Source organism: Ruditapes philippinarum, unplaced genomic scaffold (assembly GCF_026571515.1).
Source record: "Ruditapes philippinarum isolate M1 unplaced genomic scaffold, ASM2657151v2 ctg2183_1_1_1_1, whole genome shotgun sequence".
Lineage (NCBI taxonomy): Eukaryota > Metazoa > Mollusca > Bivalvia > Venerida > Veneridae > Ruditapes > Ruditapes philippinarum.
Window position 1 is genome coordinate 52,712 of NW_026866770.1, and position 26,988 is coordinate 79,699.

The 26,988-nt window shown below is 32.5% G+C and overlaps 1 protein-coding gene across 2 annotated transcripts in view; it reads right to left on the minus strand.

The window, feature by feature from the left end:
- Positions 1-26,988, minus strand: part of LOC132733650 (trafficking protein particle complex subunit 13-like) — a 141,650-nt gene that overhangs the window by 38,896 nt on the left and 75,766 nt on the right. The window contains exon 1 of one of the 2 annotated variants that reach the window (XM_060720309.1): positions 13,259-13,364. The exons of the other annotated variant lie outside the window; for it this stretch is intronic. Within the exon in view, the coding sequence (XP_060576292.1) occupies positions 13,259-13,349 (91 nt within the window). The 5' untranslated portion in view covers positions 13,350-13,364. Of the gene's footprint in view, positions 1-13,258; positions 13,365-26,988 lie in introns of those variants that run through there. 2 annotated transcript variants of the gene reach the window in all.

The window sequence follows — 26,988 nt, forward strand, 5'->3', positions numbered from 1 at the left end:
GCAATAACTTACTTTAATCAAGTTACAAAAGCTTAACAATTGATTGCTAAAACTATTGATACAACTTCTACCCAGGTACTTACCAAATTAAAACAAGTAACAGGAAATTGTCACAAAACCTGGATTTCAGCCAATATAACAAAGTAAAAAAATTGGTTGAAATCTCTTGAGAAAATGTATAAGGATTAAATTTTGTGCACAGAAAAAACTGTGTATTCCTAGCCAATTATTCCCCCATGCCAGCAATCAGTAGTTAAAAAGGGGCATAACTCCCAAATATTCTCTCAGAATAATGCCCCTTGTTTTAAAACTTTGCTCATGATAACAAGTACAAGCATTCCAAGTTTGAAAAAATATAGCCATATAAAACAATTTTTTTTATCTTAACAACATATTGAAAATTTGCCAAAATGAACACCCATGCGAGCTAAATGCTTTTAATCTTCAAAACCTTTATTAAAGTAAGGATTTTATTGAGTGTAGTCCATCAAAATTCTTCATCTGAACTTTGAAATAAAGATGAAAGAACCTGTCAGAACTGTCTGGCAATAACCAAATTTGTCTTCAAAAGATGCCAGACCAATAATGTTTCCAATTACATTTTACATGCCATGGAGGGCAATATCTCTAGCCAATATCTCATTACCTTTTAATATTCCATGAAGGGCAATGCCTCTAGCTAATTTCTTTTCATATCCCAATAAGGCAATATATCCTGCCATTATTCCCAATTACCATTTATATGCCATGAAGGGCAATATCACAGGGATGCCATGGAAGCAATATCACAGGGAAATATCCTATATCTTTTATATGCCATGAAAGACAATATCACAGGGAAATATCCTTTGATCTTTTATATGCCATGAAAGACAATATCACAGGGAAATATCCTATGATCTTTTATATGCCATGAAAGACAATATCACAGGGAAATATCCTATGATCTTTTATATGCCATGGAGGGCAATATCACAGGGAAATATCCTATATCTTTTATATGCCATGAAAGACAATATCACAGGGAAATATTCTATATCTTTTACATGCCATGGAAGGCAATATCACAGGGAAATATCCTATATCTTTTATATCCCATGGAAGGTAATATCACAGGGAAATATCCTATATCTTTTATATCCCATGGAAGGCAATATCACAGGGAAATATCCTATGATCTGTTACATGCCATGGAAGGCAATATCACAGGGAAATATCCTATATCTTTTATATGCCATGAAAGACAATATCACAGGGAAATATCCTATATCTTTTATATCCCATGGAAGGCAATATCACAGGGAAATATCCTATATCTTTTATATCCCATGGAAGGCAATATCACAGGGAAATATCCTATGATCTGTTACATGCCATGGAAGGCAATATCACAGGGAAATATCCTATATCTTTTATATGCATGAAAGACAATATCACAGGGAAAAATCCTATGATCTGTTTACATGCCATGGAAGGCAATATCACAGGGAAATATCCTATATCTTTTACATGCCATGGAAGGCAATATCCAAGGGAAATATTCTATATCTTTTATATGCATGAAAGACAATATCACAGGGAAATATCCTATGATCTTTTATATGCCCATGAAAGGTAATATCACAGGGAAATTTCCAATGATCTTTTATATACAATGGAGGGCAATATCACAGGGAAATATCCTATGATCTTTTATATGCAATGGAGGACAATACCACAGGGAAATATCCTATGATCTTTTATATACAATGGAGGACAAATATCACAGGAAAATATCCTATATCTTTTATATGTCATGGAGGAAAAAATATCACAGGGAAATATCCTATGATCTTTTATATGCCATGAAAGGTAATATCACAGGGAAATTTCCAATGATCTTTTATATACAATGGAGGGCAATATCACAGGGAAATATCCTATGACCTTTTACATGCGATGGAGGACAATACACAGGGAAATATCCTATGATCTTTTATATGCCATGAAAGACAATATCACAGGGAAATATCCTATGATCTTTTATATGCCATGGAGGGCAATACCACAGGGAAATATCCTATGACCTTTTATATACAATGGAGGACAAATTATCACAGGAAAATATCCCATGACCTTTTAGACATGTCATGGAGGACAATATCACAGGGAAATATCCTATGATCTTTTATATGTCGTGGAGGACATCAGGAGGTGGATATTTCCAGCCAAATTTGGAGGATATTTTTTCAACCTTTATCATACTCCTTTCAACCTTTATCATAGTCCTTCTATTTACTATATTAGATATTGACTTTCACTGATATCTAATTGTTTTTAAATCTCACTTAAAGTACTTCTATTTCTCTAGTCATTTAACATTACAAATGGCACGGAAGAGACTTTTTTTTTTCAGAAAATATCAAAAAGCTATACCATAGACAATATTTTCCTGGCAATATATTAACCTTGTACTTAATTTATCAACTCTAGCTCTCATAACCTATAAATTTTCAATAAAACTGTGTCTTCAAGGGACATTTTTTCTATACCAATTTAAAGTTGAATAACCTACATTTGTAATACACAATACTTTTTTAGGGCAGAATAATTTTTCCTGTCTTTTTTTTTCAATAACTTTTCGTTATTAAATCTTTCATCATGATTGAATTTTCTGCCATTTGACAATTTGCCTAAAACAATACAAATGTATTAAATGTGATCAAAATAATTTGATGCCTAAAAAATATATTTGTCTCACGGATTCAAAAAAGGGAGATCATTGTCCATTTACTTTGTTTTCATTTTCTTATCTTCTTTCCAGTGGACTAAAAAAAAACCTAATGTTATAAATGAATTATTTAATTAAAACAGTATAATTTTTGATGATCTTAAAAGATCTATATGGGTAAAAGGGTTTAAAACATTGATAAGATTTAATAAGACCTTTAAATTTACAAATTGGATAAAGTCAATGGTATCAGTGTAGGTTTGAAACAACTTCTTTGACTGCAACTTGGCAACAACGAGCTAGACTTTCAAGAACAACTGCCAATTAATAATCTTATTGGCACAACTTGAACTCTTATTTTTTTTTACTCATAACATCTATAAGAAACTGTCAGGCTGACAATCGCAATTTACTTTGTAACTTTCCAAAAAAATGAAAGAATGATTAATATCAACATAAACAAATGTCAGCAACATCAGCAAAAGATGTTAAAACTAATAGTTAAGTCATTCATCATTCATTCATCACTCATTCATCAGATATTCATCACTTATTGGATGATTTGCAGTTTCTCTGAAAATCAAAATCAGGTTCAGTCAGGCATAAAAAATGTAAAGCTTGCCAATGAGAAATATTACAGTTAGCATCAGGTTGTTAACAAAATATAAAACAACAACCACAAATAAACAAGAAATATTGATACATTTGTGGTTCCAAATAGTTTTACTTTTCTGATATTGCATTATATTTTTAATTTTTGCATTTCTTTTAGAATGTTCTAAGTACAAAGTATGTCTAGTCTATATTAGAGATTTATATTACAGAGGGATAAGAAGCTCTAAAAATAATCAGAATTTTCCAATCCTGACCCACAATCCCTAGCGCCAGATTCATTGGGTCCTTGGATTTACATTCAATTCTGCCCCTTATTCTTGTTTTTTAAACCCCCAAAGTGTTAAAAATTTAAAGTCAAGCCAATTTAGGCTGCCTGGGAAACCCGTTTTAAATTTATTTAAGACTCCAAAATTCAGAGATAAAACATCAGAAAAATCTGTTTTAAAACCCTTCTTAATTTTTTTAAATAATCAGGTTAAATTTTTACAAAAAGAAATTTTTTTTGTATTTCCTCATACAAGACATTGACCTGCTTTATTATAAAGTAGAATTATGGAAATACTGGCAACGTTTCATGTCAGATGCTCCAGAAAATGCGTCTGCTACTTAAAGACTGCACCTAAAATCTGCATTAATTATTCTGTAATCAATAACAATTACATCAGCCTGTATTTTGATAATCACATAATATCATTTTGTTACCTCGTCTTAAAAATGTTTATTGGAAAAGACATTTAGTATTACCGGGGAAAATACCACCGCCACGTCAGGTTTGCACCTGCATCCCAACATTTCAGTTAAATATTACATAATAGATATCATCCTTGTCAAATGTGATATTGATAGAAAGATATTCGTAAAAAATAGTAAACTTAGTTTATCTTCTAGAAGACAGATCTTGAGTTGAATTGTGATATAAATATATTGCAACATTTTTCCTGGATGGAATTTAGGAGGTGCATATGACTTAAGATAGTTTTACTGTAATTCTTTCCCACAAAAAAAAATTTCTAACATCGGACAATATTGTAATAAATCAGTCATTTCCGGAACATTATTTTTCAAATCTTCGGTATTCAACACTTTTAACTGTTTACAACCAAAATTCAGTACAGAGCAATAAAGGATGATCAGTGATTGTAAATAATCTAATGCCAAAGATTTTGAAAAAATAACTACTGGAAATAACCGATTTGTTACGATACTGGCTTGAATGTTAGAATTTTTTGGCGAAAAGCATTACAGTAAGACTACCGTAAAGAAACTACACTGAAGTTTATGAACCTAAAACATGAAATTTTAATTTTTCACATAGATAAACATGAGCACTTAAAACATAAATATTAATAAAATATAACCAAAAATTTTGAAGAAATACATTGAAAATCATAATTTTTATGTTTGGGCTATTCTCAGTCCGATTTGAGTGAAAAGCGTTAAAACGCTTTTCAATTTTGGGTCATTTTTCACTATTATAACAATTATTCTGGAAAAACGGAGCAAGCTAATGATCTGAAATTTTGCACATAAGTTATTAGTATAGATCTACATCAAATGGAGTAATAATCTCAAAAAATTATTTCCAGTCTCGTCATGTCAATAAACCTCAGTGGATCAGTCCCTTTAATTCATGCCAACATAATAACCATTATATTATTTTTCAGCTAAACCCTTAATCTAGCTGCTTAATTGTAAAGGGCAAGTTCCATTGCCAATTTTGGAACAGTCCATTTTAAATTTTGGGGATATAAAATTTGATGTTGGTCATTCAACAGAATAAAGCCTGAAGTGCAGGCTGGCCTGGCTCAAGACTGGTGGCAAAGGTTAATAACATTTTGTTCTATGGTAAGGGTAAAATAGTATAAAGTAGAGGTAGACCCAAATACCTCACTTTCTGCACATTATTTTTGGTATATGACTGACCCAGTTTTCAATTACATACTTTCTCATAATGTGAAACGAAACAAGAGTGTCATGATGGCCTTTTATTGCTCACCTGAGTGTAGAAAATAATTGCTTCTTAATATCCTATCTAAGGCTCAGACAAATATTAGAATGAATTTGTATAATGACTAAAAAGAAAACTTAATGTAAAATGACTAAAAAGAACAATATTAACTGTGGTCTAGAATTTTCAAGAAGGTTTAACAAGAATTTCCTTTTAATTGACTGAGTTACCTACTTTAAATTCATGATGTCCAATATCTTTTTTTCTCAAAAATAATTTAATACATTATTCTGACAAAGATCAAATTACAACTGTGACCTATAGAATGTTGACAAATTTAACGTCACCCAAAAATACTCAAAATACTGAGCTCTGGCCTAACTCTAGTTATTGTTGACTTTATCCTATTTTTAAATTTTAGATTTAATTTTGTTATCAAAAATCCCCATTTTTTTTAATGAAAGCAAAATCCATATTATTATTTTAGGTTTATAAAGAAAATCTTTTATATTAGACATGGCACTGTGAAAATAAACCGATATTCCTTGCTGCTTTGATAATTTCTATAAATCAGTATTACAATGCAATTTGTATAAAATTTAAGTAAAATAATATGCATTAAAAGAGTATTATTCACAACTCTGCATGGTGCAATACAATTTGGATATTAGACAATTTTACAACATATTATGTACAGGGATTACTTTAATTTAAAATTGATGATAAATCAATATTCACCTACTGTGCAAGTCTACCCATAAGCTCTTTTGATATGTTTAAAGAAAATTGTAATTCAAAATTTATTAACAACAATTAAATGATAATTCATATCTCTTAAGCTTGTCACTCTCTTTTATGTATTTAAGTATAACTAATACTTTGTCTAATAATGATAAAAACTTACAAAATTTGAAGCAATTTCGAAAGATTTAAATGTTGATATGAAAGAAGTTTTAGTACAAAGAGGTCACTGAGACATAAGCTGAATCATATAAACCTTCTCTCCAATCCCAAAATATATTGTGTAAATATTGTTCATCATGCAAAATGTAAATAAAACGAATATTAATATGTTTAAACCATGCACAAATCCAAATAAAAGCCATAATATTATATAATGGTTTTGAAAAAAATCAATTATTTATTTGAACTAAATAAAACAATTTTGCCATTTTTTGTGCAAGTTAAGAATTATTTGAAACAATTACCACAAGGCTCCTAAGTAACAGTGTGATACTTTTGTAAGAAGAAAGAATTACATCAAATAAACAGATTGATAAAACAATTTCTATAACCACGCAAAATAACATAAATTTCTTGGAAACCGTAATTCAATTTTGTAGGCTCTTAAGAGAAAATTTACCAAAATGACCGCAGTATGATCTATGAAAAAACAAATAGTGTAAGACCTTATATTGACACTGAGATAAAATAATGTTTTATCTAATACAAACCAATTGTTGTATGTAACTTTATGACTTGTTGTAATTTTCTTGAATATTACAATTTTGAATAATTATCTTTATGTTATACAGCGCATGAGAAACAATGGTTCAGTTGAAAACCAGTTTAATTTAGAAAAACTATCCATACCTAATTTTAATATTCAACTAATCAGATTTCAGCATCATGTTTTGGTAGTTTTAACATACATTATTATGAGAATATGTTCAAATTCATAAAAATTCCTTGTCGCATTTCTCATAAATCTAAGGTTAAAGACCTAATGCTCCCCAAACATTTTACTCAAAAATCTAAGTCAAAGAACTAATGCTCCCCCAACATTTTACTCATTAATCTAAGTCAAAGAACTAAATTAATGCTCCCCTCAACATTTTACTCATAAATCCAAATCAATTACCTAATGCTTCCCAACATTTTACTCAGAAATCTATGTCAAAAACCTAATGCTCTCTAAACATTTTACTCCAAAGTCTAAGTCAAAGACCTAATGCCCCTGGGCCCCCCAACATTTTACTCATTAATCTAAGGTCAAAGACCTAATGCTCCCCCTACACTTTACTCTAAAATCTAAGTCTAAAACCTAATGCTCCCTAAACAATTTACTCTAAAATCTATGGAAAAGACATAAAGCTCCCCCAACATTTTACTCTAAAATCTAAGTCTAAGACCTTAGATGCTCCCCCAACATTTTACAATGAAATCTAAGTCAAAGACCTAATGCTCCCTAAACAATTTACTCTAAAATCTATGGGAAAAACCTAAAGCTCCCCCAACACTTTCCTCTAAAATCTAAGTCTAAGACCTTAGATGCTCCCCCAACATTTTACTATGAAATCTAAGACAAAGTCCTAATGCTCCCCCAACATTTAATATAAATCTAAGTCAAAGACACACCCCTACATTTTACTCAATAATATAAGGTCTAAGAACTTATGCCCCCACAAACATTTTACTCATAAATCTATAAAATGTAAGTCAAAGACCTAATGCTCCCCTAACACTTTACTCTAAAATCTAAGTCAAAGACCTTAGATGCTCCCCCAACATTTTATATAAAATCTAAGTCAAAGACCTAATGCTCCCCAAACATTTTACTCATAAATCCAAGTCAAAAACCTAATGCTCCTCAACATTTAACTCTAAAATCTAAGTCAAAGACCTAATGCTTTCCAAACATTTTACTCACAAATCTAGGTTAAAGACCTAATGCTACCCCAACATTTTACTCTAAAATCTAAGTCAAAGATCTTAGATGCTCCCCAACATTTTTTATATAAGACCTAATGCTCCCTTAACATTTTACTCCTAAATCTTGGTTAAAGACCTAATGCTACCCCAAAATTTTACTCTAAAATCTAAGTAAAAAACCTAATGCCCATCCCCAACATTTTACTCATAAATCTCAAAGACCTAATGCTCCCCCATTATTCAAGTCATAATTCTACAGTCAAAGACCTGATGCTCCCCCAACATTTTACTTATTTATCTAAGGTCAAAGACATAATGCTCCCCGAACATTTTCACTCATAAATATAAGGTTTAAGACTTTTTAAGCTCCTTTAACATTTTTACTCATCAATCTAAATTAAATACACAATATTCCCCTGTCATTTTTTACTTATAAATTTATGGTCAAAGACCTAAATTAATGCTCGTCTCATAAATCTAAGTTTAAAGACAATAATGATCCCATCCAGTTTTTACTCATCAATCTAAAGACAAAGACATTATACTCCCATAACAGATTTACTCATCAATATAAAGTCAAAGACAAAACACTAGCCTAACATTTTTATTCATAAATCTAAAGTCAAAGACCTAATGCTCCCCTAACATTTTTACCTGTCAATTTAAAACCAAAGACCTAATGCTCCCCTAACATTTTCACTTGTCAATCTAAAATCAGAGACCTAATTCTCCACTAACATTTTTACTTGTCAATCTAAAATCAAAGACCTAATGCTCCCCTAACATATTTACTTGCCAATCTAAAATCAAAGACCTAATGCTCCCCTAACATTTTTACTTGCCAATCTAAAATCAAAGACCTAATAGATGCTCCCTTAACAGTTTTACTCATCAACCTAAGGTCAAAGAAAAAATTTCCCCTAAAGATTTCTACTCATTGAATCTAATATTATTTATTAACATTTTAGTAAACTTCTTTATATTTTCTTATAACTCAGCTAACACAGCTAATAATTGGTACTTTAAGAAAATTTAACACAAACCTTAGCATCTTTAAGGCAGATTTAGGTAACTTTTTTCTCCAAACAATATGATTGCAGAAATATAACATATCTGCCACTGCTGATTTATGATAAGTTGCCTGAAGATAAATTGTAATTATGCCACAAGAATGACTTTTTTGTAATAAATTGTAATTATGCCACAAGAATGAGAATTTTTTGTAATACAATCTATTTTCATCTACAAACATTTACAATTATAACAGCTTCTGCAAGTGATGTTTTTATGGTGTCAGTTACTTGGATCATAGAAAAGTTCAATGACTTCAGTAAAAAAGACTATAATGACTTCCCCCTGAGAAAAAAAGTCTTAATGATGATAACAATTATCAACAGTTATCCTTGTAAATGAACTTGCTGTTAATTAAATCAGAGTATAATTCCTTTCTAAAAAAAATCCAGGTGTTAGTGTAAACTATATTTTTTACAAAAAGATGCACAGATTTTATTTTCATTTGTTTATATACAGTATCAGTATTTGGTCAAGTTATGTTACTGATACTCTTTATTCCACTGGAATCACACAGTGGCATATATTAGAGGCACATTTTAAATGACCATGGAAAGAACCAAAGTTACTTCTGGAATATCACTAGCATTGCTGATCCCAGATATCTTGATATCCCTAAAACTGATATTAAACAGTTCCAAAGATGGAAGCTGGTCAAGTCACCTGACGATATTCTGAGGGTTTCTCGAAAATTTAAAATGGACATTTCATTTAAAGACAGATACTGGGTAAGTCCGTTTATGAAATTCTGTGCATTATTCTACAGTCTACACTGTATTAAAAGACCACTCCAGAGACTGCCAAAATCGAGAGTGAAAACAAACATGGCAGAGGCGTTCAAGATACTATGAAGATTAAGTGAATCATTTGTTTGTTTGTTTCATTTTACGCCTTTTTCCAACAGTATTTCAGTCATATAGACGGGTAGTTTCCTAACCATCATTCCTGGAGAGTTACACCAGTACTAGACTACCTTCCTCCGCGCTAAACTACCAAAGCATCTCCCGGGGATCGAACCCACGCCAGAGAGGAGTGAATCAAGTTGAAAAGATCTTCTAAAACGCCACTTTGGTCGTGAAAGTTATTAGTTTGTTTGCTTGTACACATCAAACCTACTCGCTGATTACGCAGGTGAAAAATGCCCTAAGGGACAAATGTTTGTCACAGCTCTTTAATAGACACTTTAACACTTAATTTCATATATTTGGGCCAACAATTAGTAGACGCTGGTCGCAATATTAAAATGTTGTTAAATAGAATTACCTTATATAGTAAAAATTATTGGGCGGGATTGCCGGATGCTTAATAAACTAGAAATGTGTCATCATGCCACGGATGCCCCCGCATGCAGCCAAAATTTCAAATGTTATAATATTTAGTTCCAAATTTGTTTGCACAAATTATTTTTTTCATTCTAAGTTCAAAGCCCTTAAAACTTTTCAATGTTAACACAAACCATTTTTATACAATGTTCAAGGCACTGAAATTATTCAGTCTTAACCATTTTTATACAATGTTCAAGGCACTGAAATTATTCAGTCTTAACCTTTTAAAAATAGCATATTGCATATTTGTAGCCAACATAATGGCTATATACATTTCCACAAAAGTATGAGTGCTGAAACTGAAAGTTCAAATTTTTTCCAACATTCAGGAAAGATAAGTTTGTCTAAAATCATTGAACACGACCAAATTCAAACTTAAACTGCTTATTCCTAAGATGTATCTATATTATTTTCAAAGTGAAAGGGACATAACTCTGCCAAAAATCATCGAACCATGACCAAATTCCAACTTGACCTGCGCATTCCTTTGACATATCCATATGTCAATTTTGAGTTGAATATGTAACACTGTTGGGTTGATAATGAACAGAAACTGTAAATTTCATATCATTTTCAAAGTGAAAGGGGCATTACTCTGCCAAAAATCATTGAACCATGACCAGATTCGAACTTGGTCTGCGCATTCCAAAAACATATCCATATGTCAAATTTGAGTTGAATGTGTAAAATTGTTGGGGAATAATAAACGGAAACTGAAAATTTCATATTATTTTTAAAGTGAAAGGGGCATAACTCAGCCAAAATCATCCAACCATGACCAAATTTGAAATTGACCTGCGCATTCCTTTGACGTATCAATATGTCAAATTTGAGTTGAATGTTTAATACTGTTGGGGAGATAATAAACAGAAACTGAAAATTTCATATTATTTCAAAGTAAAAGGGCATAACTCTGCCAAAAATCATCGAACCATGACCAAATTTGAACTTGACCTGCGCATTCCTTTGCATATCGATATGTCAAGTTTGAGCTAAATGTGTTGTACGATTGGGGAGATAATGAACGGAAACTAAAAATTTCATATTATTTTCAAAGTAAAAGGGGCATAACTCTGCCAAAAATCATTGAACCATAACCAAATTTGAACTTGACCTGCGCATTCTTTGACGTATCCATATGTCAAGTTTGAGTTGAATGTGTTGTACCATTGGGGAGTTAATGAACGGAAACTGAAAAATTTCATATTATTTTCAAAGTAAAAGGGCATAACTCTGCCAAAAATCATCGAACCATGACCAAATTTGAACTTGACCTGTATTTTCTCATGACATATCAATATGTCAAGTTTGAGTTGAATGTGTTGTACCGTTGGGGAGATAATGAACGGAAACTGAAAATTTCTGTTATTTTCAAAGTAAAAGGGGCATAACTCTGCCAAAAATCATCGAACCATGACCAATTTCGAACTTGACCTGTATTTTCTCATGACATATCCATATGTCAATTTTGAATTGAATGTTTTGAACCGTTTGGGAGATAATGAACGGAAACTGAAAATTTCATATTATTTTCAATGTAAAAGGGGCATAACTCTGCCAAAAATCATCGAACCATGACCAATTTCGAACTTGACCTGTATTTTCTCATGACATATCCATATGTCAAATTTGAGTTCAATATGTGCAAGGGTTATTAAGATAATGAACGGAAACTGATGATGACGGAAGGACGGAATGACGGAATGACGGAACAGGGTAACACTATATGCCCCTGCCATTATATGGCGGGGGCATAAAAAAGTTGCTAAATAAAGGTGGACACAAATATGATGCCTTCTGTATTTTATATCTATCTAATTTAACTACTGTGATGATACAAATTAAGATTTATAACACAATCTGCCTACAGAACTGATACTGCCAGGTGAAACAATTATGTTTCACTATATAATGATATCTATAATTGACAAAAAACTTGATTAAACAAGCAAAAAATACAGCTTCCATACAGTTCTTATATTGTAATAGAAAATTATACAAAATTTTACCTATCTCTTAAGGTATCAGTAAAGAAATCTTGCATTTACAGGAACAACTTACGGAACAGTAATAGCTTTTAGACAGACAAAAAGACCATTGTGTAATTTTGTTTTCAATTAAACAGCTAGCATTTAAAAAAGCATAATTGCAGTGCAGGCAAAATAAAATATGGTTTTAAGATAAAAGCCAGCTATATCAATTACAGCTCAGGCAAAATGAAACAGTAACTGTATATCAAGGCCATGCAGAATATCAAAGCATTGGTAATAATTCTATTCTAAAATATACAGCAAATAGAAAATTAAATTTCCAAAATCAGCAATTATTATTTTTAAAGTTGGAATCCAGGACAATAGTCGAGCTTTTAACATAGTTCTCTCATTTCTACAAACTGACATACTAGTAGCTATAACTTCTATTTTGCTCATGAGACATTGTTAGCGCTAGGGACTGTCTTAGTTTATAAATTTTACTAATTTTAGATTTTCTGTGATATCCCACTTGCATGCAGTGTGAATAAATCAATACAAAATGACACTTTAAGAAGAGACAAAAAAATGCTTCTTTTGGCCAAAATTGACAATCAAGGAATATTTTTGCTTTGATTTAAAAAGAGGGAAAGAAACCCACAAAAACTTGAATATAGTAATTAAGCTTCTAAAATTGACATTCAAACTTTTTAAATTAACTATTTTCTAACCATAAAATGTCCTGTTTTGTACCTTTCATAACAAGTGAAAAGCAAATTTAGCAAGTCACATTTCAGCTAATCCAAAATGGTCAGCTACAAAGCAAGTCATGCAATTTGTTGGTCTCAAATTTCATTTCTTTTACAATCAGTTGTCAGCACAGAAAAAAGTCGTAAAGTCCTAAAGTATTTAGCAAATATTCAAGAGATATTGGAATTTGTAACCATGATAAAAGAGGCTGTCAAACCTGTCTGCCGATTAATTGAGATGTATTCAAAGGGCCAGACAAATCTAGGTCCTATTAATCCAAGCTGCCAAAATAAAACAGGGCTCAACATAGTAATAGCATCCTCAATTGTTCTTTCAATTCATAGAATAATGTGATCAATTGCTTTAAAATCATCTAAACTTTACCCTATCTGACTTTGTGTAATGGTGTATTAGCCAGCTGTTAAAGGCCCATTATGCCCTAGAAATGCTTTAATTTTCATTTCTCACAATCTTTTGAATGTTGTTGTCCTGTAACAATTTCCAAAAAGTTACTCATTGACCAATTACCTGGACCATCAAAAAATTGTTCGCTTTTGAGGTATACTGTGCCTTTAAAATGTCCATATATATAGGAATAAGTTTAGAAATGTCAGAAATAAGCAATAATTGCAGAATCTGATCAGGGGGTAAAGATATGCCAGTTTTACATGGCTAATTTTCCAATATTTTCCAAAGTAGCCAAATCAAAGTGGTAGAGACAAAATCAAAGTTGAAACAAAATCAAGAAAAACAAATCATAGTGGTGGTGAGAAAATCAAGGGAATAAATCATAGTGGTTGTTAGAAAATCAAGGAAATAAATCACAGTGGCCATGAGAAAATCAATGGAATAAATCACAGTGGCCAGGAGAAAATCAAGGGAACAAATCATAGTGGTTGTGAGATAATCAATGGACAAAATCATAGTGGTTGTAAGAAAACTAACAGAACAACTCTTAGAGGAAGAGTCAAAATCAAGTAGAATTAAGAGATAGAGACAAAATCAAGGAAAACAAATAAAAGAGGTCATAAGAATGTCAAGAAAACAAATCATAATGGTAGTGAAAAGATCAAGGGAACAAATCATACTGTTTATCAAAGTGGTGGTTACAGCATATCAAGGGAACAAATCATATTGTTTATCATAGTGGTAGTGAGAAGATCAAGGGAACAAATCATATTGTTTATCAAAGTAGTGGTTAGCATATCAAGGGAACAAAGCATACTGTTTATCAAAGTGGTGGTTAGCATAATTCAACGGAACAAATCATAGTGGTATTATAACTAAGACAAGATTAAGCTTACAAAAGATACAAAAAGAAAACTCTCAAAGCCTATACAAGAATAGAAACATTACACAGACAATGATTGCGTTATAATGCCATAAATTTACACAAGAGCAAAAAAAATTATCACTGATTTATTATCTTAATAACAGGAATGGAGACAGAAGATAATAGACAATTAGTGGTATACCTGTGGAAATCATAAACTGTAATTTGATTTATATTACTGTTCTCAGTGCTTCCTTAACTCTGTGGTTATATGGTTTTAATCAATGTACAAATATTTGTTCTTTGATTAGTACTGTTAATGTGTAGGACTGTATACAAAATCACAGATTTAACCACAATACGAAAAGCAGATTTATATCAAAATCAGTATTTAATAAATTTACCTAAACATTTTTGTAATATTGTTTAATTCAAAGGTCCATTATGTCTCAGAAATGCAATCATTTTCATTACTTGGATTCTTTTTTTATTTTGGGTATGTTGTTACAGTTTCCAATAATTTAATTGGTACAATTATAGTGAATTTGTATTTTGTATGGATTTTGTTTACATTTTGCCATTATGACACATTACAGCTCAGTGCTACTTTCTTCAATTGTTAGACAGCTAATAATCATGCTCTAAATCCATTATTAAAACATTAAACACATGCTTGACATTTCAAGAGAATTGCAAAATAAGAATTTCTAAGGCATATCACAGTTATCTTTGAAAATGGGCATAATGTGCCTTTAAGTAACTGTTACTTTTGAAAATGGGCATAATATGCCTTTAAGTAACAGTTACCTTTGAAAATGGGCATAATGTGCCTTTAATTAACAATTACCCCTGAAAATGGGCATAATGTGCCTTTAAGTAACAGTTACCTTTGAAAATGGGCATAATGTGCCTTTAAGTAACAGTTATCTTTGAAAATGGGCATAATGTGCCTTTAAGTAACAGTGACCTTTGAAAATGGGCATAATGTGCCTTTAAGTAACAGTTTTCTTTGAAAATGGGCATAATGTGCCTTTAAGTAAAAGTTTTCTTTGAAAATGGGCATAATGTGCCTTTAAGTAAGATTTATATTTGAAAATGAACTGTTAACATAATCTGTGTTGTATCATTTCAGGTAATTAACTGAGTTAAACTGCTGACATTTTAATGGATAATCTAGAAACATACATTTTATAGCCAAGATAAATCAATTAACACATTAAAACATAATTATACAGTCTGTTGCATTAATTGTCTGGATTCTCACCTCAAATATACAACAAATGTTGCAGATCGGATGCAAATGTACTTCTGTAGAAACAAAATTTGCATTTTGTACTGTTATATTCTAAATATGTTAATAGTGTAAATAGGATAAGTAGTTTTCTTGATTCCCAATAGAGAAAAAAGATAAATATCTCATGTAATTCAAGCATAATTATATTATTTGACATGTTTCTTAATAATTGAAATTACTTGGGTTTAACTTAATAAAAGTTATAGTGAATTTATTGACATAACAAAAAAATAATAACAGAATCTTTCATATAGCTTACCCCCCGTTCACACATAGTCGCCGCTTCTACTACGATCTAAGCGTGGCCATAAACGTGGCCGATCGCAGGAGAAACGTAGTGGAGTCTACATAAGCGCAGTATGATCGCGGTAGCTTCTTCATGATCTGAAAGCTCTACGCTCTCGCCACGTTTATTTTGAACGTGCTCAAAACAAGCGTAGCGTAATCGTGGCCAACAAGAATCGGGGGTAAAGTCGTAAAAAGAGCATGGTAGAACCGCCGTAATCGTACAAGCAGCGCGGAAGCATCGTGGATAGTTCTTCAAGAGCGTATTAAAGGCGCAGTTAAAGCGTAGTACATTCGGAAACATACCGAGTACGCTTCTACAACGTTCCCACTATGTTCTTACTACGTTCCCACTACGATCTCTCTACGTTCATGACGATCCTACAAAAACCTACCATGACCTTACAACGATCATACCACGACCTGTCAGGTAGCAGATTGTTTTGATAGCGCTGCTATTTGACCAATCATAATCTGAGGAAATGGTGTCTTCCATTCGGAGTTCTCTCATCAGTGTATCATATTGTCTAAACTAGAGCCTCCTATCTGCAGATAGCCATGTCCGTACTCAGTATCTTCTTGGCCTCCTTCTGCGCCTCCGCCTGTTAACAATCTGTGCAATTACAATTTCAACCAATATTTGTTCTTGCTGAAGTAAAGCCAGATGAATCAGATCAGCATTAATACGTCCGTTCATGTTTGAAGTTTGGAAGTAAATGAAAAGTAATTTTTGAAACCCAAGATATATATCGCCAAAATCGTACCAGAATCGAACTACAAGCGTTATATGATCGGCACCGTCGTAGTGATATCGTTGTACAGTCTTCTATGTCTGCGTAGCGTCGTAGGGCGAGTTTGAATGTCGTAGCGGCAGCGTGGTATAAACGCAGTAAACGCCGCCGCTGGTCGGCATCGGCCAGCGTTACATCGTAGTAGAAGCGTGTCAGCAGCGCGTTTGACGTGGGAACATCGTAGTACAGTCGTAATGAAGACCAAAATTTGCCAAATTGCTCGATTTCGACGCCGATCGACCCCGATTGGCCCGGATCCAATACTTTTTAAGATCGTGGCTTGATCGGCATGATCGTCCTAAAGTCGCAGCTCTGTGTGAACGGGGGGTTAGGCATGCCTTGATTCACAAATTGTAGAGGCTATTAAAGGTTGTTGCAAAAAGCTGCAGTGTCAGTCTGCGAAAAGCTGCATGACTTGTATGACACTGGTGTTAATTACACATCTATCCATGTGTTCTAAGAGCCTTTGTATTGCATTCTTATGTGTAAGAATAATTATGCTTTAATTGTCATTAAGTTTTTATATAAGTCCCTTCTGAACTTCGCTTTACTAAAGTTCTATTGTACTTGTATTCATGCACTGCATTTTTTAAGTTAGAAAAACACATTTATGGTGACTATAATTCCCAGTTCATAATAGGGCACCTCAGAGTCGAACCAACAACCTTGAGCATGCTAGTTTACTCAAAAGTGCAATACAATTTAATATTGAACAAACACTACATTGGAATGAACATCAAGCCACCAGTGGTGACCTTGCCTTTTGACCTCATGACCTCTAAGAGGTTCATGTGGAGGTCATCAAGGTGCAAGCACCAGTCCTGTAAAGATTGGAAGCACTGCAGATGGAAGAAATCTGTGTAATGGTGAAGGCTAAAGTTTCATGACAAACATACAAATAAACAGACAGATAGACCAAAAATAATAAATTGCTTTCCTAATCTTAATTTATCATTCTGTGGGTCAAAAAAAAAAACTGAATATTTTAGACACTTCATTACCTCGGAAAATTATGTGAAGCCATTGTTTCTGCTTTTATACAATGTAAATAATATGGATTACAATAATGTAAACTTGTATTGGTGTGAGAAAGAATTTAAAGAAATGAGATTGCAAAATCAAGCGATATGATCTTAACTATAGTTCTAGAAAGTCTCTTATTCTCGGTAAATCCTTTGTCCTGTCCAATAGACACGTCTATTTTGCCCATGAGACATTGTTAGCACTAGAGACTGTCTCAGTTTATAAATTTTACCAAATTTAGATTTTCTGTGACATCCCAGGGGGTTGCAGTGCGAGGATAAATCAATACAAAATGGCATTTAAATATCAGAGTTAAAACAACTTTCATCTTTGAATGTCATATTAAAAAGAAACTACTTAAAAATCTGCCATTTTTTAAAGATCATTCAATATTCCCTTTAGTAAATCTTGGAAAGCAAAGATGGGTTAATCTTTTTAATGCATTTTCTTGCAAAAGTATGTGATAATTTCAGGAGAGACAGTATAAATAGTTCTTACAATGTTTACAATTTCTTTTATTTAACCTTTAGCTTGCGGCTGAGGGGTAGCTGCTTTTAAGGGCTGAGGTCATCAGAATTGCAGCCACTGTTTATCCCTGCATGATTGTAAGAGGTGAATAATGGGTTCGAATCATCCCATAGCTCCTGCAGGTGAGGTGATTTTGACCCCTTAAGTGCTGTTTGAAACACAGGAGGTCAAATTAGAGCCAATATTATCTTTCCGGTTTCTGCGCCTAATGACCTAAATTGTGTTGTGTGCCACAAAATCGAACAAAACAATCAAATAATTTGACCATTAAACTGTTTGTGGCAAATGAATATACCCATACAACCAGTGCAGATCAAGATCATCCAATCTTCATGGTCTGCACTGTTTGTTATTCAATCAGTTCATTTTATGCCCTGAAGGGAAAGCATAATTATAGTCGCCGCTTTGTCCGTCCAACTACGAGAGGTATCAAGAAAAAACTTTGTAGGTATATAGATCTCATTGAGTAGATGTGCAGTGCAAAAGAAATGTCACTCTGCCTTGCCTTATTTTGGAGTTATTGCCCTTTTTTCATTTTTACACTGTGAACTTTGTTAGGGACATTACTCAGAAACTACTAGAAGTAGTATCTCTGTGTCCAAAACCTTTTCAGGGAGCATCACCCAGGTTCAATCGGTTGTTTTAAATTATTCCTAAAATGATGAATGGTTTTATCCAGATTAAATGATAAATAATAATTTTGTCTCCTGCATAAAGAGACTAAAATGCTACAAACTTACTGTACTTAAAGCCACTCAGAACAACAATACACAGAAAAATTTAAAGACTATATAAATGTGACCTAGATGAATTTCAATTCTATAAGGAAAAGGGAGTGACTTATAAACAGAAAGCCTGGTTATCAAATACAAGTACAAACATTATCAGGGGAGACAAATCTTTCACAACACAGCAGCCCCAACTTCCCTCGTGCAATCAGATATAACAATTGCTCTATTCTGCGTTTTTCATCAACATATTCATTCAATTTATTTCCTATTTACACTTGATGATACAAATTTGCTGATTATTAAACAATCTGTCTGCAAGTTTCATTGCCAGGTGATACACAATTATGATGCTATTACACTGACTGGTTTTGTTATTGACAAAAACCTCAGATTGGTATAAGTAGAAAACACTGTTTTTATATGTACAGTATAAAATATTTTTTTTTTTACGACATATCTCTTTCTGGTACAGTACTTCACTTTTTTTCTCTAACTTTCTAACAGCAAAAAATTTTGCAAAAAAAATCTTGCAATAACTAGAAATGTGTCCATAGGACACGGGTGCCCCCACCGCGACACCGTTCTGTCAATCTTTTTACTAAGTCAAGGGAAATAACTCTACAAATACTGGATAAATCCACATAAGCCCATAAGGTTTATTGACTATGTCAAATCCTTTTTGAGAAACTTGCGACACAAGTTGAAAATTGCAAAAATTTTCTACGTGAAGGGCAATAACTCTAAAAATACTAAATAAATCCAGACGAAAAAACCGGGTGCACAACTGCTCATGCTGATCAATATTCCTGTAAAGTTACATGACTGTAGGTCAAATACTTTTTGAGTTATGTGCGACACATGTTGAAAATTGCCAAATTTTACTAAGTCAAGGGCAATAACTCTGAAAATACTAAAAATATCCAGATGAAAATATCCAGGTGCACAACTACACATGCTGATCAACATTCCTGTAAAGTTTCATGACTCTAGGTCAAATACTTTTTTGAGTTATGTGCGACACAAGTTAAAAAATTGCAAAATTTTACTAAGTCAAGGGCAATAACTCTAAAAATACTAAAAATATGCACACGAAAATACCCAGGTGCACAACTACACATGCTGATCAACATTCCTGTAAAGTTTCATGACTGTAGGTCAAATACTTTTTGAGTTACATGCGACACAAGTTGAAAATTGCAAAATTTTACCTAGTCAAGGGCAATAACTCTGAAAATACTAAAAATATCCAGACGAAAATACCCAGGTGCACAACTGCTCATGCTGATCAATATTCCTGTAAAGTAACATGACTGTAGGTCAAATACTTTTTGAGTTATGTGCGACACATGTTGAAAATTGCCAAATTTTACTAAGTCAAGGGCAATAACTCTAAAAATACTAAAAATATCCAGATGAAAATATCCAGGTGCACAACTACACATGCTGATCAACATTCCTGTAAAGTTTCATGACTCTAGGTCAAATACTTTTTGAGTTATGTGCGACACAAGTTAAAAATTGCAAAATTTTACTAAGTCAAGGGCAATAACTCTAAAAATACTAAAATATGCACACGAAAATACCCAGGTGCACAACTACACATGCTGATCAACATTCCTGTAAAGTTTCATGACTGTAGGTCAAATACTTTTTGAGTTACATGCGACACAAGTTGAAAATTGCAAAATTTTACTAAGTCAAGGGCAATAACTCTGAAAATACTAAAAATATCCAGACGAAAATACCCAGGTGCACAACTACACATGCTGATCAACATTCCTGTAAAGTTTGATGACTGTAGGTCAAATACTTTTGGAGTTACATGCGACACAAGTTGAAAATTGCAAAATTTTACTAAGTCAAGGGCAATAACTCTGAAAATACTAAAAATATCCCGACCAAAATACCCAGGTGCACAACTACACATGCTGATCAACATTCCTGTAAAGTTTCATGACTCTAGGTCAAATACTTTTTGAGTTACGTGCGACACAAAAGTGAACGGACGGACGGAAGGACGGACGGAAGGACGGACGGACGGACAGACGGACGGACGGACGGACAAGGGTAAATCTAAATGCCCGCCACTAACGTGGGGGCACAAAAACAAGCACAGCATAAATATGCTATTTTCAAGGCATACAAAAAGTTTATAGTTAAAATCATCATAAGTTGTTTATAATTGACAAAAACCTGGTTAGATAAGTAGAAGTCACTGCTTTTATACCAACAGTATGAAATATTATTATGGATATTGTTTTTATTTTTTGCAAAATATCTCTTTTTGTAGTAGTACTTCACTTTTTTCTTTAATTTTCTATATCTACCTTACAAAAAAAAATCTTGCAAAAAAAAAATCAAGCACAGCTAAATGAAAAATTATAACCTTTTATTCTTTCTTAAGAATCAAGATCATTATAATAGGCACAATTTTCAGTAAAGGTCAAAAACATAATATAAAAGAATCCTTCTCAAATATTAAGTCAAATTGGCAAATGAAAAATAGCTTTGCTCAGCAAAATGCTCCCAAAATGGAAGACTCTAGAAGAATCAGATCAGTCTGCCAAATACAATTTATCTGGAAATAGTATTTTATATAACCTAATAACTTTTTTGTCATAAAACAGACATAACCTGACATTTTTATTCTTAAAATACAATGATATTTTTGTGATAAATGAGCTTATGTGACAGAAATAAACCATAAATCTTGTTTAGTCAAATATGAAATGTAAGACTTCAAACATATCTATTGCAAACTTCTTAGAAATCATGTGAATACCCAGAAAAAAAAAAACATTAGGTCTTTTATGCATTTTAAAGTCATATCTTAAACAAGAGGCTCATATTTGACCTAGATGGCTCGGTTGAGATTTGTATTGCTAGAACATGAAAATTATAAATTTCCACAAAGCAGAAATAGGTCACTGGGTCATATTCATAGTCACCCAATCATAACACAAGAGTATCAGTGATCCATATTTGAAGATTTAAGTTAATACATACATAAGAAGGTCATAAGGTGATCAATGAGGTCAGTCACGGTCAAAGTTCAATACTATAAACAAAATGTTACTTGAGAGACATGGCTTAAAATTAAACTAAAACTGTTTGCAAAGGACTCTGAGATGCAGCTGCCATAACCTGGAAGATGCTGATATGAGTCTTGAGCTCTATATTAGCGATGAAAACAAATGTCAAAATTTATATTATCAATGAATATATTTTTCACAGATGTAATAGAAATAGAGGATACTCAATGAGCGTAAGTTTTATACTGACTTTATTGAAAGAGTTGTTATGCCAGCCTCTGGTGAGCATGATATTATTTTATTAAACAAGCTCAATAAATTCAGTAACGAATTTACATGAATTTAATATTCTATTTATCACATACCAAAAATAAAGACCGATTAAAGTGAATTTTTTATTGACAGGCATATAGTATAATGAAAACATACACTATGTTTGTGTAATGCAAATGATGTTATGTCAAAATATATGCAAGGCCATGCAATACAAAAGCGGCAATGATATGTGATAAATGATGATAATTAATGAACAAACAAACATGAAAAGGAACTAGAAATATGTTAATTTTTTGACACAGATTGCCGAATATTGAATCCCTTGTATTGTCAGTGGACAGGGTGAGAGCCGGATGCAGAACAAACAAGGGCAAACCTTAAGATATGTCCCCTCGCAAGTGAGTGGGGGGAGGCAGAAAAATCTACAATTACTGTATACAAAGAATACAAATATAATAAAACATATCTGAAACCAAATATTTTCATATCTTTTACGAAGAATCAAAAACATTTAGAGAATGAACGCTTGATATTAATTTCAGCTATGGACAGTTATATATGTAAATCTAATAACGAGAGCTTCTTTAACAATTCACATAAACACGGGAATCATGTCAACATATCAACATAAATTCCACAAAGCTTTTGATATTTCCAGAACTTTTATATCTCTCAGCTAAATTGATTAGATGCGGAATCTTCCCACAATACAGCTAATAATTTCTCAGAAACCATAATTTAATTTTGGTGGATTTAGGAGATATTTACCAACTGACCGATGATCCGCAATAATTCTACGATAATTCTGTGATGATTCTGGTAATACATGACAATATATACAATGTCCGATATTTTTAAATATTTACGAAAAAATATACATTGCCTAATGCTTAATCAATACTATCATATATACAGTAAATTCTTGAATGCTGGCCTGGCTCTATACTCGTGCAAAGGCTTATCAGCTAGATAAGGGGCAGTACTGTTGACAATACTGGCTGTAGTCTTTGTATAAACACTGTTCTCCTTAACAAACCAAACTAATCTTAACATTTTCCAGAGTTTTCATATAGACATATAGGCAAAATTAAAACTTTTCAATAGAATTTCTTTAAACTTGAGAACAAGAACGGACTGACCCCAAATTTTTTTCCGCTTAAAATGTTTCTGTTTTCATATTCTAACAACATGCCAAGTTTAAAGAAATTCTTTAGAACAGTTTTAATTTTGCCTATATGTCTATATGAAAACTCCCGAAAACTTCCTTAACAAACTAAACTAACTTTAAGAACATGGTTCTATTTCTATACACTATATGAACTATCACCTGGTCACTGAAGCATACTCATTTTTACAATCAATCTGTCTCTGGACAGGAAATTTAAAGGCTTCAGATTTGTCAGAAGGAAATAACCTAACCTTGAGTTAATAACCCAAGAATTTGTTCTCATTTGTTCAAAGAAATTCTACATAATATCAAGTAAAATATAACATGGAAAACTATGCCCTGCCAAAATATATATATCAATGTCCTTTAGACTGAGGGCAGCCACTCAAACTACCTATGTATTCAGTGCAGACCAAGATCAGCCGGCATTATAAGTTTGATCATGGTCTGCATTTTTTGCTTATGATTTATAAGTCAGGACGGAAAAGTTTAAAAAAAAAAATAAAAAAAAATTAACAATTCAGATAAACACAGGATTTGTTTCTACATGTTATCATAGTTTTGCCGCTAAACGCCATAACGTTTTTCGCGCGTTTAACGCGTGTTCCGTTATGACGTCGCTTCAGGTAATTTTATTATGTTTTGCACTGATGAAGGCATCATAGCCGAAACGTTTGCAATTAAATTTAATTACTAAATGTTCGTGTTTGTGTGGCTCGTCTGATTATTTGACGGTAAAGTTTGGGACTTTTAACTGAGGCTTCTGGTTTTCAGAGTGTCCGAGTTTTTACTGTAAATATCTTGAATTTTCCCCTAAAAATGATGAATTGTTTTGTCCTGACTGAAATATTAATGTGTCCATTTAAGATATTTAGCATGATAAGGGTGAAAGAAACAGAGAAACACTTTCATAACCTCAATGTTAAAATGTTTTAAAATGCCTTTATGCCTACAATTTAATTGGTTTTCATTCTCTATTTTTGAGTTATTTTGGTTTTGTCATAACTGAAATATTGATGTGTCTTATAATTTAAGATATTAAGCATGATAAGGGTGAAGGAAACAGAGAAACACTTTTATATTAGCATCAATGTTAAAATGTTTTTAGTGCAGGCTTTTAAAAAGCCTTTATGTCTACAATTTACTTGGTTTTCATTTTCTCACTTTGAGTAAGTTAATGTTCAATGATAGGAAATCAACAGTGAAGTAAGAAAACAATTATACAAACACATGACCAAAATACCTTAGATTTGTAGATAAGCAATAAAATTATAGTGAATTTTTCAGAATTATGAATATTTGTCCTTAAACTTAAAGGTCAATTAGGGATCTTAGTCATATTCCAATATGTAAACTTCAAAATGAAATTCTTGTCCTGGGAAAAACTTGTTCAAAGCACTAGCTCTTATGCACAAAAACAATGGGAGATATCCACCCTAATAGGCCGCTTCCCCACAAAGTAAGCTACCCCAACACAAAAGCTGAATGACAAAATGTATATATTCAAAGAGTCAGGACTTCTGCAACTGCATAGTTATAAGCAGTCTGAACAACCTTTACAGTGAGAGGACAATGGTATGCTGATGCTGATGATGATGCTGCTGCTGGTGATGATGATGAAAATGATGATGATGATGATGAAAGTGATGATATTGATGGTAGTAATAAAGATGATAGTGGCGATGATAGTGTTGCTGTTGTTGTTGATGAAGATGATGATAGTGGTGATGATGATGATGATAGATGTGATGATGATGATAGAAGTGAGGATGACGATGATGATGATTATGGTAAAAAAAAACATAATTATGTGAAAATGAATGGTAAAAAAACATATAATTATGTGCAAATGAATGGTAAAAAAACATATAATTATGTGAAAATGAATGGTAAAAAAACACATGATTATGTGAAAATTGAATGGTAAAACAACATATAATTATGTGAAAATGACAGACTTGCCTTGCAAGACCTTTTGTCATCATCCATGACCTATATATAGATACATCAGCAGGATTCCTTTTTTGTATTTCACATCATCTTAATTATCAAAGACTCTTACCTGAAAATAGAATAAAGGAAAATTTGAAACATGACAGGCAAATATGATGCTACTTTTATCTGACAAACATACAGAAATTCTAATTTTCTCAAATAATAAAGTAATAACAGACAGTTCTAAATACAACCCTTACACTGCTCAGGTGGCAGCTGATTATACCCATTCAAATTGTGCGCAGCAACACAATTCAGTGCCTATTCGCTACTCAGTCAGGACATGTACCTGTTTTTAAATTTTTGAAACTTTAAAATTTGAAACTTGAAACAAACTTTGTAGACACTTACTAGAAGATGTTTCATGCTTAATATCTAAACTCTAGATTACAACATGCTAAATATCTTAGCTCTAACTCTTTGGGTTCTTTAAAAGAAGATTTTTTAAGTTTTCACTATATGCATATAGGGAAAATCAATGACCCCCCGGGGCGGGGCCAATTTTGACCCCAGGGCTTTTATTTGAACAAACTTAGTAGACACTCATTAGAAGATGTTTCATGCTAAATATCTTAGCTCTAGCTCTTTGGGTTCTTTAAAAGAGAATTTTTTTAAGTTTTTACTATATGCATATAGGGAAAATCAATGACCCCCTGGGGCGGGGCCAATTTTTCACCCAATGGCTTTTATTTGAACAAACTTGATAGACACTCACTAGAGGATGTTTCATGCCAAATATCTAAGCTCTAGCTCTTAGGGTTTTTTAAAAGAAGATATTTAAAGTTTTTTCTTTCGGTTGCCATGGCAACCAGAGTTCTGCATGGAATTGAATTCTTTGAACAATTTTTAAAGGTGACCACCAAAGGAACATTCCTGTGAAGTTTGGATGAAATTGGCTTAGTGGTTTATGAGGAGATATCATTTAAAGTAAAAGTTTACGGATGGACGATGGACGGACGATGGACGGACGGACGGACGGCGGTCAAAAAGCGATCACTAAAGCTCACCCTGTCACTTTGTGACAGGGGCCGCTTTACCAATTTAAATATAAGTAGCAGATTGATTTGATCTGGTAAGGTAAGGGCATAAGTTGTTTTTTTTTCAATTAATTCTTTTTAAGACAGTAGTGATATATGCTGAAAAATTGGTAAGGCCAATAATAAATCGGTCTGCCTCTGGTCTCCCAACAAACAAACAAACAAACATTTGGTCTCTCAGAGGAAAATCTCTTTGAATTATGTTTCTTATAAATAACCCAGTAACTATGCTGTAAAAATAGTTACCAGAAATCAAGGAAATTTCTAAAAAATGGCTTCTTTTGAAAATTGTCTCTTTTTATCCTTAATCTTTTGTCCTGTACGGTAGACACGTCAGAGCTTTACCCATGAGACATTGTTAGCGCTAGAGACTGTCTGAGTTTGTAAATTTTACCAATTTCAGATTTTCTGTGACATCCCATATTCCCAGTTGGATGCAGTGAGGATAAATCAATACAGAATGACATTTAAAGAAAAGAGAAGAATTTTTGTTTTACTAAACAGCTATTTCAAG